Raw genomic sequence first — 19,630 nt, forward strand, 5'->3', positions numbered from 1 at the left:
TCTATGTCACACTGACTGTGTATAGAGAAGGTCCACCTAGGCAGGGTGGGCTGATCTGCGCATATTTTTTTCACTTCTTCCTCTGTGCTATACACAAATGAAACCAATTTCCCACATTTGCTTGGACAGATTATGAAATTATAAAAAAGAATAATAATAAAATTAAAAAACACTGCACATTCTATAAAGCAAAGCACCACTTAACGAATCTGTGCAGCATCTAAAACCAGAACAGATAGAGACTTTTTATATGCCCATATTAAAAACACAATGAGATTTACGTGTAAAGAAAAGAAAAACAAAGCAATAAACGCTGTGGGGCAGTTCATATGCTGACATTGCGGTTGCCATCTTGCTGTAATGCCAGCAGAAAGGCGCTGAGAGTGGTGCATTGTAAAATCCGACATGCAGTTTTTGCATGCATCCCTGCTCTAAGACACCTGAAACAAATGACCAAACTACTTCCTTGGCATGTCGATTAGTTAGGCATAGGCTGGATCATTAACCATTAATTTGTTTCAGGTTCATTGCAGAAGGTGTGCATGTGGGGCCGCTGGAAGTAGTTTTGAACAGGGGGTGCTGTCAAAATGTTTTGTTTTATTTTGGTTAAAAGACCTTTGAGCCTATTGGACTATTTAAAATACAATAAAAAATAAATAAGTAAATAGATTCACAATTTTATTGTCATATATGCTTTACATTGAATGCAACCAGGGTCTGTAACACACAAAAATCCTTAGTTTTCAGGTGTATATATGCACTATTAATTAAACTTCACAACAACACTATAACAACATAGATTTGGTCAGCAGGCATGAACCTGAGTCACTGTCTTTGTCCAAAATCCTTTGAAGTGGACCACAAGGAAAGAATTATGTTATTACACTATTTAAAGGTTATTGAAAAGTTCCCCATATCCATTACACAAAGAACCCAAGATCAAAATAACACTATGGTTATGTTGAACTGCACAAATAGATATGAAATTGCATGGCAGCACTATGTTACTTGGAGCTACAGGCAGGGTGCCATTCCTGGTTACATCTTGAGGTGCGCTCTGGGGTTGTGGAGATAAAGTATCTCATGAGTGGACAAATGCGAAATGCATTTCTGTGCCATATTTCATCCTCGTTTTTCTCATAAGACTGTAAATAATTTGCTAGTCTGCTGCTGTGAGCAGGATTAATCTTTACTCGGCGACCTCTAGCTTGCTTGATGTTGCCGTGACAATGTAGTCAAAATAATTAAATCAAATTCAGAATAAACTTAATAGTAAAATAAAAAAGTCAAAATAATTTCCCCAAATATTCATAAGAAATTTCTAAATTATGCAAAGTAGTTTTCTCCTTCTTGCCACCACTTCCTGCGGCCATGGGTGCATGCAAAAGCTGCAGGGCAGTGGCACACTGGGTAAGAGGTTGCCTACCCATGCACTAGACTCTTACTTAACTGTGCCCCCTAGAATCTGTAATTGGCAATATCTCTCTTATGCATTATCATGCCTGCTTAAAAATTGTTATGCTTCTTCAGGGACCAGTAGTCTACACACTGTCATGTTCAATTGGTGACATCACATGAGCCCCACCCACTGTGTAGAGGAAGTAGACACAATTTCTAACAGGAAGGTCTGATTTGGTCCAAAGCTTGAATCCTTGTTCCTGGAGTTGCCTTAAAGTGCAGTTAGGAAACAGACGGTTCACGGTTCAACACGACTTGTGGCTTTAATGTGATTTGAGGCTGGAATGCTTAAAAAATTTGAATAAACAGTTTTTATAAATATTGCGTTTTTTTTTATCAGTGCATCGTAGTAAAAAGAATATGTAATTAGTGAGAACTGTTCAAATCAATAATAGTCTCTGATACAGGATTAGGGCTATTGGTAGAGTGGTATTCATACACACTCTCTTACATTCTCTTATCTGTGTAGGACATCTGCTAAAGGTCAGCCTTGTGTTTGCAGCTCAACTTGCCCCTGTCATTTCCCCATAAAAGCCTCTTTTTCTCAGTGCTCACTTAAGAGAGGATGTTTGATTGAAGAAATATCCAGGGACTTATACAACTGATTGAGTGATGTGGGTTACAGTAGCTTAGGTGTACATCATCACATGATATATTTTCTAGATTCACTCAAGTTCACTGTATCCTGAAAACATTAGTAGTGGCTCACTGGAGCAAGGTGTGGCTACAGTCCATGCATGTCACTGAATTGAAGCTTGGCTGCCTGAGGGTGTAGCTGATGGAGGCTGATGGAGCCCAGGCAGGGAAGAGGCAGGGTTTAATGAAGCACTCAGTCTCAGGTTAGACTTGCAGACCCACTGAGGGCTGGCAGCTGCTCCTTTTGTTTGATCCCCACTGGGATCCCCTGTGGTAGGAAGTATCCTATCGAGAAGGTGTACCTCTAAATAATTGATTGTTGGATTTCATAGTTTGTTTCATCATTAGAGCAAAGAGAAATTAAGTGTGAGTTGACAAGCAGAGCTGGAGATTTAAGTACAAAAAATTGCAGCAGAGTGACCATATTTAATTATTTCTTTGAGATTTAGACCTCCATTAAGGAATACAACTGCAGAGGATAGTAATGTAATAAATGCACCATTTTATATATATTTATGTTAAGAGGGATCTTAACAGGAATAATTAATTTCTCCCTAACTAAATTGCATCCTTGTATGAAAAAATACGAATGGACAATTATAAGGGAAATGGACCTGGCGTTCCTAGTCTTAAACTAATTTCTCTCTGAATGTCAAATGTATGATTTTCTCCACTGTTTTCCTGCTTTTTATGCAGATAATTCAAAACAGTAAAACACACTAAAATATGTGCTTCCTTGAACGAGTTTGCACAATCTTTCTGTAACAGTGATAAGTAATGAAAATTATAGATAGATAGATGGTAGATAGATAGATAGATAGATAGATAGATAGATAGATAGATAGATAGATAGACAGACAGACAGACAGACAGACAGACAGACAGACAGACAGACAGACAGACAGACAGACAGACAGACAGACAGTAGTAGCTATTCAAAATTCCCCACTTTCCTTGATGGGCCCTTGCCTGGTCCTCTACAATTCCTTTTTAAACATCAATCTTTATACAAAAAATATTCTTTCTGTCATGATTTATCGAGATTAACATCTAAAGAAAAGCATTATCTCCCTGTCAGACCCTTTAATTCAGTGTAAGGGTGGAGTCAGAGTTAACAAAAATGCACACCCAGCAGAAGAAAAGTGGCTGGAAGTTGGAGAGGATTTGGATGGAAGATGTAGGGGAGTAGGCTGCCATTCGGCTGGCGTTTGACTGGGAAAGGCGATTTTGAATGGCTGTTACTGTATATGTACACAAATATTAATTTTATATTTTTTACTTATTGAGGGGGGCGGCTTTTACATTGTATTTACGCATAAAACACTCATTATTTTGTGTTTGCCAGTAAGCCAAAATCTTTTTTTAGTGGAACATGGGTTAGTGAAGTTAACTATTTTGTTAGCTGTGCCCACCCATCTGTTAAAGTGAGCTAAATCTGGGAAATGTGGAGGAACTGGGAGAGGAAAGTGTTGAACAGGAAAACTAAAAGAAGATGAACACTAAGCACAGCAAACTAGACAGATTGGAAATCTTTTAACAAAGGGAAACAATACGATACCACCGATCTAGAAGAGCAACTAAAATACACAAAGAAAATAATACCGAAATTAAATAATGAAAAACAAAACTAAAACCCTCAAGGATTATAAAAGTTTAATTTATGCTTCAGGCCATTTTTGCATGTGAGAATATTGAATTACCAGTCAGCCAGCCTGATTCCTTTACACTGAAACTCATTATCTATCATGGAGGGTTTTTTTTTTTTTTTTTTTTACTTCTCTGCATTTAACCCATCCCCTTGGGGAGCAGTGGGCTGTTATTGTGAGGCGCCCAGGGAGCAGTGTGAGGTTAAGGGTCTTGCTCAGGGACCCAGAGTGGCAGTCTGTGGGAGTGAACTCACAGGAATCTCAGGATTCAAAGCCCTATGCCCTAACCACTAGGCCGCCACTCACCTCAGGCACTGTTTACTGTTCAACCTAAAATTGTGCGCTTAATCTATTTCTTAGATTAATTTTATCTTGATGTTTGTTTGTGTTTTACAATTTATTTATTTTAGGTATTTTTTCCTGTACCATCTGGCGAAGGGAAAACTATGAATATCAGATTTTGCTGTATTTGGGGGCATACACAAATATATGTTGTTAAAAATGTTTATTAATGCATAATGTCCTCTTTAGCAAATAAATTTAAATGAAGTGGCTTAACTATCTTTAATTCTCTTGCATTTAGATGGGACATCAAAAAAGATCAAAAGCAGTTGATGAATGTGGTAGAGTCTTGAAGACGTCTCAATATGTTTTCAAATCAGTCATTTTAATGTACAGAATATAATCTAGAATTGAAGGTCATTTAAAACAACTGACACATGCCCAAGTTTGGCTGTCTGAGAAATTTCACCCTGAATGAAGGCAGAAAGAGTCTAAAAGACGTCTCTAAAAACCCTGAAATATCATCACTGGACCTAAAAAGGATCAAGGTTTTGTTATTTCAAAGTGCATATCTAGACAATTTTTAATAACTTTCACGCTAGATGTGCAAGGAAGAAACACATGTTCTGTAAATAAGAAAAATCTAGTCTCTAGTTTGACAAAGAGTGGGACTGCTGGAATAAGGTTCTTTTGACAATTATAAGAGACAAAGGTGTCTTGCATATCTGATATTTCAATAAATTATATTAATATTACATATCAGAATATTTCAAAATCGTTGGGCCTCTCAGGTCAAATAGAAATTCTATGCAATATCATATTTTTTTAAACAAATTTCCTCTAAATTCAGATTACACAGCTTTTCTTCTGTACATAATTTTTCAGCGCTTGCTTCAGCTTATTTTTCAACACATGCCTCAGATCAGTTACAGATTTCCAATAAGCCAGGCTCAGATGCCTTTGCTTCATTTTGATTTTCACCTCTGTGTAATAACAATACGGCTGGGGTTTGGATCCAATCTGTGCTTCAGCGTATTCACAGATGCATGGAGCATCACACTCTTGTCTCTGCATCTATTTTTACACGCATATTTGAGGAGTCGAGGCAGAGTGCCAGCGTCACTGTGACTCAGAGTGCTCACGAGACGCCTCACTCCTGAAACTGGTAGACGAATCACAAAACATATTGCATATCAGTTGACACCCAGTGAACAGCAAGAGGACCGATGAGACACTTTTTAGTTTTTAACTAAGAGTAAAGTTAACACTTTTTTTGTAGAAGAGTCAGACAAAAATTAAAACAAAAGTTATGTGAAGTCATAAGTCTACACAGTTACTTCTGTAACTGAGATGCACAATGTTTTACTCTAAGAAAATACTAAGTTGATGTTAAGTGGATCAAATATGGTGATCAAGCAAATAAGAAATAAGATTGGGGCATGTGTGCAAAATCTAAGCCAGACATTTAACCCCAGGAGGTACTTAAAGACACACAGTATAACGTTTGGCCACTAGGGGCGCTATACCTTTAACTCCCTGTTTTTTTTTTGCTTCTACTAAACATCTAAAATAACAAAGATATATGACTGTGTACTAGGAGCAAAGTGTTAACTCACCAGTCTGATAATAAAGTTGAGAAAAGAGAATCGGTTTTGCATCCGGCTTCTTCTTTCAGCCTGGGCCAATGAGCAAACTCCTTAGCAAGATCGACTCTTGTTTGTCCTTGTGCATGATCACTTTCACGTTTTCTCTTTTTAGCCTCCTCAGAAGGTTTAAACTGTTTCCTTGCCTCAGCCATGACCGGTAGTGGAGCAGACGGAAAAATGATAGAGCAAAAACCTTACCTAAATGACTATATAAGAGTCTGTGGCCTTAAAACGTTACGTTTTTTTGGCCAACGAAGGTGCGTCTTCTCCCAACTTGCATAGTCTGTATTTGAAGAGGGGAGGCCCGCTTGTAGCATTGATATTGTCAAGCGCTGTATATTGGCCTGAGGAATCCTTTAAAATAACTTATATGTGTCAACTCTTTAGGTCACAGTATGTGGTGCGCCTTTAAGAAAAAGAAACACAATTTCTTCACAGCTAGTTTCTTTCAAAAAAGGCTTAAGAAATCAAATTATTCATTAAGTTTTCTCTTTCTCCCAGTGACTTGTAACTAGATATCTGTTCATGCAAATTTAATTTAGTTTTAAATAAATAATTAGTAATTTCATTATTGAGCTTGATAAATAAAGGGATTTATGTAGTGATATACATATGACAACATCTGCAGATATGATAAGAACACATCTTTATTTAAAAAGCTCACTGTGAAAATGTATTTCATTTATTAAGTCATAATCAATAATGATTGTGATACCGTAATACAGTGTCTGCCATTTCTATAATAAAATCAGTGAAATAAACCAATTATTTCAATGCTTTTTAAATAATTTAACATTTTATAAATGATTTTATAAATGACCTGTACTTGTAAAACACCTTATCATGTCTGAGGACTTGATAAAGCCTTCACACATTCATACTGGTAAGCCAGGTTGTAGCCACAGCTGGTCTGGGACAGACCGACAGAAGCAAGGCTGCAGTACTATTGGTGTCACTGGGGCCTCTGACATTCAACAGCAGGCACAACAGAGATACGTGGAGCAGAGCTTTAAACCAGCAACCCACTTGTCTTGTTCTTACTCAGCCAGACATGGTTGCACTTTTAAACAAAAGGTTTATTAAAAGTTTGTGATAATGATGGACTGTACTGGAGATGTAGGCAAACAAGCTGATTGTAGACTGAACAGGTTTGTAGCAGGCTTGAGAAGGCAGAGGAAAACTGAACAAGCCGGTGAAAGCCTGATGGTAAGCCTAAGAATCTGGATGATGGCTAATCAGGCCAATGGCTGGCTGAACAGGCTGTCAGAATGCTTGTCAAACATAACAATTTAAGTGAATAATTAAATAAAGTTATGTTGTTATGGACTCACTCAAAGTCATTGTATTCATTGGTAATTGGCATAAATTTTTCACCAATACCAATGTTAAGCTTTGATCTTTAGCCTGATGCATGCTGTCAAAGTGTAGCTTCTGTATGTCAGCACAGGAGATACCCCCACACATGAGATCCAGCTGCCCAGTAACGGTTTTGTAACACTAACTTCCACTGGCTGGAAGAGGATCCTGTTGCTTGGATACCTTCCTCCCCTGTCTTTCCATCTTCATTTCCTCACTTTCCTTTCCCCTTCCTTCTTCCTTCCCCTACTATTGCCCTTTTGTTTGTTGTGTTGGACTGAATAGCTAATTTAAGTAGATTACTAGAATAAGCCTGTGTAGCTGAATAGTCAAAGGTACAATCCATGTGAGAATTTATGCAGTAGCAGGTCATTAGGGCTGTTTTGATATTTTTTGTCGTTGTTTACCGCTGTTTTCTGCTTCCAGCAGTCAATCTGAAGGGCAGCACTGGTTTATCTTAGAGCCCCTACAGGCTAGTAAGGGTATTGTGTTTGCTCTGTTTCTTTAACTTCTCATCACTCATTTGTTCCTGCTTGACCCTGCTGGATAAAACTGCCAACACAGCATCGATCTGTCCGGCTTCTCTCGCCTCCACCTCACCAAGCTGTTTCACAAGCATCTTGCTTTCTAAATCACATCTTCTTCTCCTCCAGTGATCAGCTTACTTCCCCCGCTTTTTGCTTAAATTTTTTTGCACACTTCTCCTAATCTCTGCCTTCCTTTCTTTGGCTCCACATCTCCTCTCTGCAGGTGTCAGCTGTATTCTACTATCTGCATACCAACATGGTGTGGGTTTAAATACCTCAAACAACCTCATGTAACACCACAGTCTAAATAAGATTTAGGCCATGGGAAACAGTCACTCATATCAACCATTGTAAAAAGATTAGCACAGCCACTACTGAAGATTTTGACAGCTGAAAATCACCAGAGCTATTATTTACAAATTGAGTAAGCATTTAATTTCATTTTCAGTTGTTACCATACTACCAAGCCCAATTCAAGAGTCCCTCCAAACCTCACATAGGAGAAAAAAATAAAAGTAATTTTAAAGCAATTGTGGAAAGTCATCTTGATCCAGCTACAATAGAGACTGCTCACAGCTGGCATCCAAAAAGTGTTTCAAGAGTTCTGGAACAAAAAGGAATAAAAAGGTCTATTTAATTATTTATAAAGTCTTTTTCATGTTGGATCTGGCATGAAAAATGGTGATGCATTTTATAAAACAATAAAGGTGTCGCAGTCTTAGTTTTCCATTTGTTGTCCTCTGCTGCCCTCTTGTGTCCTCTTTCCCTAGCTCTGTTTTCTGCTCTGTCCTCACCTGTTTTCAATCCTCACGTTAGCCCTCTCTTTGTCTCTGTCCCCTTTAAAAACATCCCTCTTCAGTTCCTGTTTGCTGGATCCTCGTCTAACGTCTGTCTGCTTTCCTTGTCTCTCCCTGGCTCCTAGAGTTTGGCTTCACCTGATGTCTCCTTGGTTCTGGTTAGTTTGTTATTTTGTTGGATTTTTTATTCCTGCCTCCGTACCTGAGAACCTCATTAAACCCACCTAAATTCACCTCTGCCTACTTGCCTCTGCTTTTGGGTCCTCAATCCAACACCAAATCGTGACAAAAGGTAGTACAATGGTACTTCCCATAGCTGCCAGAATCTTGATAACTTTGTGACTTCAATGCAGAAGATCTAGATTCAAATCCTGGTTGTCTCAGAAATGGCTTCTGCCATAAAATAATCTGCCAAGTCTGTGAGCAAGTTGCAATGACTTGCAGAATAAGGGAGCAGCCAAAGGACGCCTCACCTTGAAGTCGTAGAGGAAAATACCTGTTTATAATATTAGCTCAACAGCACTTGGGTAATGCATCAGGAAAATGATCCAAAGCACCTCAGGTAGTTCATTTCTTGCTAAATTTAGAGCTTCAGAGTTTTAACTTAATATTTAAATCTAGTTGAGATATTACGCCACATACACAAAGCACAAAACATCAGGATATATATAGTATATCTGGTCATAGTAGACTCTATCAGTTTGGTGAATAAAGCATTTTATCCCAATTTTTATACTGCTAAAGTATCTCTTAGCTAGTCAGGGTTGAATTATTATTGAGGAAGTGAGCAGAGAATGTGTTGAGAGACACTATTATCATGGGTGTCAAAGGTCAGTCCTTAAAGGCCAGTGCCCTGAAACTTTTAGATGTGTCTGCTTTAACTCATCTGACTAAAATAATTAGGGCATTTTCATGAATATGCAGAGATTCTGCCATTTAATTCAGGTGTGTTAGGTAAATGGTTTTTTAGTTAAAAAAATCCCCTCTTAATTGTACAGATTTTTTTTTTTTTTTTGTTAATCTATATTTTGTCTTGCTTTAGTTTAATTTTGTCCTCATCCATAATGTTGAACTCTTTAACTTCGATCTTTCACTCCATTTGAGTACATGATCCTTGCCACCATCATTGCCAACTGTATAGTTTTGGCTCTGGAGCAGCATCTTCCTGGCGAGGATAAAACCCCCATGTCCAAGAGACTGGTAAGAAAATCTGACTATCTAACTAAAACATAGAAGTTTTAGGTGTGCTGCTGTAACATCTGCTAATGCTAACAATTAATCTGAATTTCCTGATGCTGTTTACACCAACAGGAGAAGACAGAGCCTTACTTTATAGGAATGTTCTGTTTTGAGGCCGGGATAAAGATCATCGCTCTGGGTTTTGTGTTCCATAAAGGTTCCTACCTCAGAAATGGTTGGAATGTCATGGATTTTATTGTCGTCCTCAGTGGGTGAGTACATCTTGGTTTATGCATGTGTGTGAATATGATTATATGTGCATTTTGGATTGGACTGAATGTTTATTCAGAAGGTGAGTTGAAAGAATAGTACAACCCATTCCTTAGCTCTGTTTATTATCTTACTGTTATTGTGTTAAGCATCCAGTTATTATTTGGTTTTCCACTCATATTTGTGAATTGACTACATTTAAATCCATTTTGATGGAAGCTAACTTGGAACTCTGTAAATTAAATCTACCGTAGGATTTTTCAGTTTAGGATTAGAATCGTAACTTTCCATGTGTGCTTTTGTATATACATATGCAAAAAAATTACTTCTAAAATCTTGTCTTGTCTAAAATATATGCAAAAATATATTTAAACATTTCTCTAACTTTCAGTATATTTTATGCTAAGGAAAAAAGGAAAATAAAAGAAAGGTAAAGAGACCCAAATAAAACAAAGGACACAGCATTTGTTAATATTAATATCATATAATATTATAATATTGATATGAATTAACCATAATGAATGAATGAATTAATGAATGATTTAATATTAATATTACCCTTCATAGTAATTCTATATCGATTTTATGTGTTTCATATGTACAACATGTTTTTTGCTTGAACAAAACAACTCATGTAGGCACACACCTGATTACATTGCTAGCTAAGGTTAATCTAAAAAAATAAGATTTCTGTTTGTGGTTGGCTCAAAACAGGTTTTAGGAGTTGAACCATTGTTATTGAATTGTAAAATTTATAATAATAATAAAATGTCCTCACATTTATTACAAAATACCCACGAGCAAAATAAACATCCTCGCATGTATGTTAAACTACTTCTGCGCATGGTTAAATGGTAAATGGTAAATGGCATGTACTTATATAGCGCCTTTATTCAAGTTAGGAGACTTGACCAAAGCGCTTTACACTACATTCATTCACCCATTCACACACACACTCACACACTGATGGTGGCAAGCTACATTGTAGCTGCCCTGGGGCTCACTGACAGAAGCGAGTTAATCTACTACCCCACAACAAAATCACACATGCGAGAGAAACTGCCGCTCTGAGAGGACAACATCACTCTCCATGCACGGCATCTCCTCCCATGCGCACTCGGGATTGTGCTCGGGATCTCACCGTGTGCACAATTGACTATCCAGCGGCCACACTCGAGGACGGCTGCACTCTCGAAGGCGTTTCTGCCTTCTGGCTGATTTTCTCCTTGCCCGAAGGAAAATGTGATGCGGAGACAAACCTCTTCTGTAAGCCTCCTCCTGATTGGGCCTTGCAGGACACGATCAGACTGGAAGTAGTGTCAGGAAGCCTTTGACTGACACCAATAAAGGCCAATTTAGGCTTCTGTGTCTGTGCGCGACCTGGCACCCTGCGCAGAGGTTCTGCAACCATCGTCACGCACCTCAAAAAAATCCTGACTACACGTCGGAAGGTTGCAAACCCGCCCAGACCTCTAGTGGCAGTGCGCAGACAAAAAGCAGCTGTGATTGGTCCTTGGTATGCCTTTCCGGCTGTCTGTGTGGTCATCTGCCAAAGTTCTCGCGAATTCTCGAAGAGGCACTCCCTTGCCCCTTGGTGGGAAACTGCTGTGCGTCCCTAGAAATTCCATACTGATGGTGCAGACAAACCCAAGCAACATTTGATGTATGCAGTTGCAGAAGTCTACTCTGCGCTTTACCCCACGTACCGCAAAAGCTGGAGAAGCCTCCACCACTGTCCTACCTTCAGTTGTCATGTTCACTTATTATACACATATTGTATACAAAAAAACATTAAGTTATTTAAAGATGACAATATATTATGTTTCTAAATTCGTCTCGTTTAGTCGTCTTCCGCTTCATCTGGGACTGGGTCGCAGGGACAGCAGTCTCAGCAGAGACTTCCAGACTTCCCGCTCTGCAGACACTTCCTCCAGCTCCTCTGGGGGAAGCCCGGGGCACTTCCAGGACAGCTGATAGACGTAGTCCCTCCAGCGTGTCCTGGGTTGTCCCCTGGGCCTCCTCCTGGTGGGACGTTCCCGGAACTCCCTTAGGCAGCGTCCAGGAGGTGTCCGAAAAGATGTCCAAGCCACCTCATCTAATAAATCAATAAAAACTCTATTCTCTAAATTCTATGTTTTTACTTTGCAGGTCAAGGCGGATGAATAATGTGGGCCACATTCTCTGTTGACTAACATTGTTGTGGGAGCTGTTGCATTTATTTAGATCAACAGCTGACCCATCTGGCTTCTAGATTGAATCTAACAAACGTTTGAAAGCTGTTTTCTCCTTAAATAGCACAAAGAGTAACAACAATCAAATATCTTCTTCACTTCTTTTTCAATTTTCACAATTTTTACATCATGTAGCCCATCAGCTATAAGTGTTCAGGTTGTTCTGCACACAGACAATCTTTAAAAGACAGTTATATACATTACTTTGTTCAGAGAGGCATGTGCGTCACCAGCGAAGCAGAAAGTGGAAATATTTTTGACTGCAAAGGTGGAGCTTGACGAGAGAGAAATTAACCTTGACACAAGTCTCACTCTCTGTGTTTCTCACAGACACACCTCGGTACACATGCACATATGAAATATTAATCAGTTCACAGCTCATAAGTACAAAGGAAGCAGAATGGGTTCTTAGATAATTCTACATGATTCTGGCCTTTTAATCATTGATGAGGTGTGCTGAGCCTTCTTAATGACACTCTCTTCACTGCTTGATAGAGAAAGGATATTAAGGTGTTTTAGGAGAGAAGAAGGGTGTGAGAGAATGGTGACATAGAACAGATCAGCTGATGCTGATGTCACACATGAAGATGAGGACAGTCAACCCCAGACCACATTATGAAAAATTAGGAGCCTAGTGAAAATGTAAAAGCATGCTGATGCATTTGTAATCTCACCTGCTTGAATGGAAACATGGAACAAAGGCCTGGGGAAACTGCTTTTCTGTTAGTTTTACATTCTGAGATTTCTTTAACTAACATTCAATGAAAACCTTTCCGTTTCTCAAAATTCCTTATATTTAGTTATTGAAGTAGCAATGAATTAAATTATCTCACAAGCAATGAATTTACAAAGGGACCTATTCCACTCTCTTCCTTCATGCACTGAATTTTAACCAGAGGTTTTGAATTGGTCAGGAGACGTGGATGATCTGAATAAAGTAGCCTTCCAGGTTTCTTTTTAATAAAATTCTGCATGATGAAGTGAGCTCCTGATAGATTGCTCTCCAAATTACCATTTTGGCCTCAGTAAGTGTCGATGAATGCAAATGGCCTATCTTTCTCTACTCCCACACAAAGTTCATTCAACACTGATTCACAGGGGAACATTACTTCACCTATTGACCACTATTCAAGGTTTGCAACTTTATTAGAGAGCGACATGCTAAATTAAATGAGACTTGTATATATTATCAGATTAATAATTAAGGCTGTGGATCTCTTAGTCAATGGAAAAACCTTGACCAGCCTCAGTACCCAAACACACCACATGGGCCCTATGCCAAAGGTTTGATTTTTTTTTTCAAACTTCACACAAATGTTCCCCAAAATCAGTTTCTTACACTTTGTGAATTGTAAATTTTGCTCAGTAAAAAGATTGTTTTATTATTCAGGTTTGTGTTGAAAAATAAAAACTAAATTGTACTCTTGTAAACACTGCAAGCTGTCTGTGAGTTGAGGAGCCCTGTCACTCCTAAGGAGCAACCAAATGTCTTTGGTTGTGATCTATGTTGGTATTTACATAACCTAATGGAAACTAGTAGGGATGCACCAATTTAAAAATTCTTGGCCGAAACCAAAGACAAAAAGTTAGGAAATCAAGGTAAAAAACCGAAACACCAAAAAAAAACTACTGTGTCAAATTTTAGAACCATAGCAGTTTGGGCTACGATGTTTACTAAGCCATAAAGCCCAAGGCATTTCAATAAATCAAAATCTTAATTCACAACCTACTTTTTTGTAATACCCTTTACCTTGGCAGAATCACTGGGAAACTTTCTTGTGTTGTCAAACACTTCTGCATCAGAGAGGGCAAGTTTGGTTTTTCCTTTTGACATGTCACATTCTTCTCATACTCAGAATGCTAATAGGGACCTTGGGATGTCTGTTGCATTTTATACCAATGACCTGAGCCGGCAGTGAGACCAATGTGTAGCATTTAAACTCGCACCCCTGACTCAAAACCTAATTGCTGCTTGCTCAACTCTAACAAACTCTGCTCTGCTATCTGTGCTCTCTTGCTTCGGTCCTCTTCTTTACGCTCTCAGCAGCATTTCTTAGTGCGGGCTGTGCTGTTTGCTTGAGGTCCTTTTTTTTCCATAAATGCTGGATGTGCTGTTTTTTTTTGTTTGTTTGTTTGTTTGTTTTTTATGTTCTGTTTGTTGTGTAATTGCACGTTTCGAACATGTTGTTTTGGTGTTAAATGTTTATTGGCCGAAAACCAAAAATGCACTTTTCGGTCATTTTCGGCCCCAAAATTTTGGTGGCTGAATTTTCGCTGCATTCATACAAACTAGTGTACAGAAGCTTTTTTGCTGGAGAAAAATACTTTATGGGAAAGTCAGTGTAATTTCCACCTAGGTTCCAACAACATAGCCTTTTTTTAAAGTGTATAACTAGCAAGCAGGGCAGTGTAGGACATACACAATCATTTTTTAAATAAAAAAATGTTAAAGATTATTTTTTTTAGCCTCTAGTGGCCTTTATTTTTGAGGAAACAGATGCATTGACAACGTAGAACACAGCATTTATTTATACTGGTGGAATTTCCGACACTGAGTCTTGCATTGAATATTAATTTTTTCCCAAGCAGTGACCTGTTTACCTTATTAGAATTCTTTAACTTCAATTAGAGTGCTCTTCCCATCAGATTTTTTTTTCTTGTTTTCTCCTCTGACAGATTTTCCTTGTCCTGTTTGCTGCTTCCAACAAGTAATTAACATACAAGATAAATAAACTGTTCTACAATCATCAGGGGATACGCCAGTAATGCGTGTGGTTACTGAGGCCAACGCTTTAGATTAAGCTACTGTAGAGCTGTCTGCCATACTGCAAAATATTTATCAAAGCTGTCAGACTGCTACCTGGATTGGTAGCACAGAAAGTTGCATGTGTGATTTTTCATCCAGAGCCTGTAGGGGGAGACGGGAGATACACCTTAATCATCTCATGTACATTTTAGATTCCAGAATTTATTGAGTTAAAATGTTATTTAGTACTGCTTTTAGTTAAAATGTAACAGTAATGAAAAAAGACAGAGTTGAAGATATAAGTAATCGACTTAGTCCTGACAGAGAGACGTATTTCTATAGTAATTCTTTTGACTTTTCACGTACCCCAATGTACAGGCATTGGATGCAGTAGGGGTGTTTAATTAAAGTATTAAATATTTCATTTACAGTTAACACCAGTTGTTTTGTTATACTGCCCAAAAGACCTTATTGTCTGACATCAAGTATGACTATATTGTGATTCTATTGCAAATTATAAAAAGCAACCAAAGAAGGAAACCAGAAAAGCCTGCAAAAATGGCAGATGAAGAAGGTTTGAATATGTAATTTTCCACAATAATACTTAGACAAAAACAATCTCCCAAAATCACATAGACCACAGAGACCTTAGTTTGTCGACTGTGATTTAATGAAATCAAAATGTATCTGTTTAACCATAATGAATATGTAGAGTAATAAGGGAGAAGTTTGGAATCTGACGACAGACACAGGCTTTCCAAATGGTCAATGATCCAGTGGATGCAAATTAGTCAAAAAGTAGCTTAAGAATAACAAGGGCAATTACAAAGATGCCAGTCCCATAGAAATTTGTAGGCAGAGCAGATGGTGTGTGTGAAAAAGGTGACCTATAAACCAGAATTTTATGCATAACATGATAGATGAGCTAAAAAAAAAAGACCCATTCTTTAGATTTTTAATTATACTGTAATTTTTAAACCAGTTTGTTTTCTCTGTTTCTGTAAGCTCATGTTTATTCATATCTCTAAATCCCATAAAGTTTTTTATGCACACAAGTGGGGATCTTAAACTAACAGTTGTGTTCAAATCTTTGACGTGGCACGCTTTTTGCAATTCTTAGCTCAGATTACTAAGTCTGTAAACTCAGTGAATACCCCTGATACACTTGTATCATGAGTGAACGTGTGTAATTATGGGAAGCGTTTGCTTACTGTGTCAATGCTGGAGGCCATGATTACCTCAGCCTGCTTCCTTAGTGTTTCAAGATGGCCTGAGAGAGTGAGTGGGAGGGAGATGTGAAAAACCAGATGGCACTTCCTCAAAGACTGTTTTGTGTAGCTGGCGATTGTATAGGGATAAGGGGTTTTCTCAGGTCACCAGCCTGTTACCCCTGCTTAAGACTCAAGCAGTGAGGCTAAGTCAGAAAGGAGAAAAGACCAGGTGATAAAAACCGAACAGGGGAGAAAATGGCTAACGATCAAAGAGGAATGATAACAATCAGTGTAAAAAAGAAGCATAAGGAAAGGATGTAGTAGGAGGAAATGAGAAGGATGCCTCAGCGCATAATCGTATGTTCTAATTAGCACCCCGGCAATTTCACTAGCTGGCAAGCCCTCCATTAGACTGGCAGTAGTAGACACAGGGTGACACCCACAGAGGCTTGTGTCACCATAAAGTGCTAGACACTAAGGGGAAGGGTTGGTTCAAAGGGAGTTAAAGATTTCTGCTATTTTCCTGTGGTTGTGAACATTTTAATGTTGGTAAACAAGAAAGCATCCAGTGTAGTACTTCAGTATAGTCTGTGAAGCTACTGTACAATACACAGATGCCTCCGGGCCATCTGACCACCATTAAAAGGCAATGCAGGGGAAGTTTTTTGCCCAAAGACACGATGACTGAGACGATAGGTTTTAAACCAGTGACCCTCTGGTTGCAACTCTTGTAACTGGAGGAGTTTGTCCTGCTTAAAAGGCTTAAATCAGAGCTATTTTGTAGGCTGTTTCTGTCTCTTACCACAGCATGATGCTGCCACTACCATGTTTCATTTTATGGATTGAGTGAATGATCTATCAAAGGTTTTGTGGCTTCATTTCAGGAGAGTCCCTGATTCCTGTGTTGAATGTAAACAGTCCTTTGTGATATCACTATTGCGCACACTGATATTGGATTTCCAATGTATTCAATGAACATTGTTTACAGTTGAGTTGCGGTTGTCCATATCTTGGAATACCATTTCATAGTATAATGATAATGACAAAACTAATATTCTTTATCTTTCATTGTGACTTTGTACATTTCAATGCTATTTGTCTATTTGATTTATACTTTATACTGGGTAATGTGTGCAGTGCCTGGTCATGTTTCTCCACTAGCTTATCCTTAACCTATATGTGGAGCTCATTGGTCTTTATTGTGTTGTTTTGTCTAAATGTGTTATATCAACAGATGTATTTACGATAACATGAAATGAATCATAGCTAAACTCCATTTAATTAGACAACAAATACTTTAAAGCATCCATATTATTTGTCTGATAATATGAGTTCCACTTTTAATCATTCAGTATAAGTTAGATCACCTATTCGTTTTGATATAAGTTGATAATTTTAATTTAGAATCATATCCTGCTGAGGAGCTGAAACAAGAATCCTTACTTGTTTAAGACATTTGGACCTGAACCAGTAATCAAAATCACGTATCTTTCAGCTTTGTGATTAGTTGTATGCTGCTGTCATCAATCTATGTTATTTGCTTCCACTTTGACATTGTAGACCGGAAGCCAAGACCAACACAGCCTTATATCAATCACAGCATCTGCAGCACTAGTTGGATGGACGTAATGACATTATATCAGAGACGTAATGTAGTTTTCTTTCAGAGATTCTTGCATTAATTGCATTGTTTGTTTGTTTTTTGTTGTTTTTGTTTTTGTTTTTACCCCCCTTGCTTTTTAAGGTTCTCTGTCTTTCATTTAACCAAAATTGTGTATTTGGACAAACTATTTACACTATGTTCCTACTTTTTATAAAACTGTCATTTGAATAAGCTGTCAGATCTGTTTCCAAAAAATGAAATCAGAAATTATATGTTAAGGGTATTTTATATATTCCTCTCAGTTATTTGTATGAACTGAATGCTACATTTGTCATTTGTATGTCTAAAAGACAGTGTTGCTGTCTTGAAGCCAGCTACACCTTATGTCTGTTTGGCGTCCATACACCTGTTAGTAGTGACTACACACACACACACCCATGCTTGTCTTGCTATGTGTAGTGAGGACCTTGGTTGACTCCCATTGCCTTCCAATGATTTTCAGTTATTTTTAACCCTTTTTATGCCCTAACCCTGATAATAACCCTAAATAAGCCATTGCCAGTGCATGCCTAACCTTAAAGGGGAACGCCGTTTTTTTTTTACATTGAGCCCTTGATTTTACGCTATTACATCATGTTCTACTCACCCATATGATTTTTGTGTCATTTGGAGCTGTTCTGAAGATATTCCGTTTGGTTATATCCAAGTAACGTCTTCCTATGGGCAAACAACCTGAAGGCACAAACTAAACTGTTCATAATTTATCATTTATGGTATGCCAGCATTCATAACATGTAGGGGAATCACTGTCCACTGTGAGTAGAATATGATGTAATAACGTAAAATCAAGGGCCCAATGTAAAAAAACGGCGTTCCCCTTTAACTAAACTTAATTTGTACCTTAGTCCTAAACCTAACAGTCAGCAAAAAACAAAATGAGGACCTGCACGATGTCCTCACTTTGATGGTAAAATTTGAAAGATAGTCCTCACTCTGATGTATGTATGGGAGCACACACACACAAGGATATTCAAGGATATTCTTTCCCATCTGCTGTCTGATGGATTGATGAGATCAGACTCAGCAGGGGTAGAAGTATCCCTCTGAGCTGTTACCATATTGAATGAGGACCTAGCCCCAAGTCAGGCTGTCACAGGCTGCAGTTCTACTGCTTCTCTGGGTAACATCTATACAGTTAGATTGAATCAGGAGAGATTCGCCTTGTGTAGTGTTATAAAGCTAATGTAAGGAATAGTTCGAGAGCTGTTAATTTCTGTCATATACAGTGAACCCCCTGCTATTTTGCAAGTTCTCCCACTTAGAAATCAGGAGGGGGCGTGAGAGACATAATCTAGAAAAGAAAAATCCAGAAATGAAAATGTAGGGTTTTTTAACTATTTATTTGTAAGATACAGCTCGGAAAATCAATGTTGATGTTTGGTACAGTAGTCTTTATTTGCAATTACAAAGGTCAAATGTTTCCTGTAGTTTTTCACCAGGTTTGCACACACTGCAGGAGGGATTTTGGCCCACTGCTCCGAGTTTGAGCTCCCTCCAAAGATTCTTTATTGTGCTTAGGTCTGCAGACTGGCTAGGCAATGCCAGAACTTTGATATGCTTCTTCCAGACCCACTCCTTGGTTATCCTGGCTGTGAGCTTCGGATCATTGTCATATTGGAAGATCCAGCCTCGACCTATCTTCAGTGCTCTAACTGAGGGAAGGAGGTTGTTCCCCAAAGTCTCACAATGCATGGCCCAAGTTAAAATCGCCCTCAAAGGGCTCAGGTCCGATCAGCAAACAGTGGGAACATCAGACCCATTTATTTACATGCTACCATTGCAACGTACCTACAGTACATCACCATAACCAAAGCAGACAATTTTAAGGATAGACTTAAAATGGTTGTTCATATACAGAGCCATTTTGCATAATAAGAAGGGAAAAATTTTATAAACTACATATACTTTGTACATGTGAAAAAATAAAGAATCTGTGTATCCATAAAATGTCCATATGTGCATGTAATCATGGAGACACATGG

The 19,630-nt window shown here is 38.3% G+C and overlaps 1 protein-coding gene across 1 annotated transcript in view; it reads left to right on the forward strand.

The window, feature by feature from the left end:
• LOC119785787 (probable voltage-dependent R-type calcium channel subunit alpha-1E) overlaps nt 1-19,630 on the forward strand; it is a 163,782-nt gene that overhangs the window by 68,342 nt on the left and 75,810 nt on the right. The window contains exons 4-5 of the mRNA XM_038288579.1: nt 9,443-9,548; nt 9,660-9,799. Coding sequence (XP_038144507.1) covers nt 9,443-9,548; nt 9,660-9,799 — 246 coding nt within the window. The remainder of the gene's footprint in view (nt 1-9,442; nt 9,549-9,659; nt 9,800-19,630) is intronic.

This window comes from Cyprinodon tularosa, unplaced genomic scaffold (assembly GCF_016077235.1).
Source record: "Cyprinodon tularosa strain WSP-4 unplaced genomic scaffold, ASM1607723v1 ctg259, whole genome shotgun sequence".
NCBI lineage: Eukaryota > Metazoa > Chordata > Actinopteri > Cyprinodontiformes > Cyprinodontidae > Cyprinodon > Cyprinodon tularosa.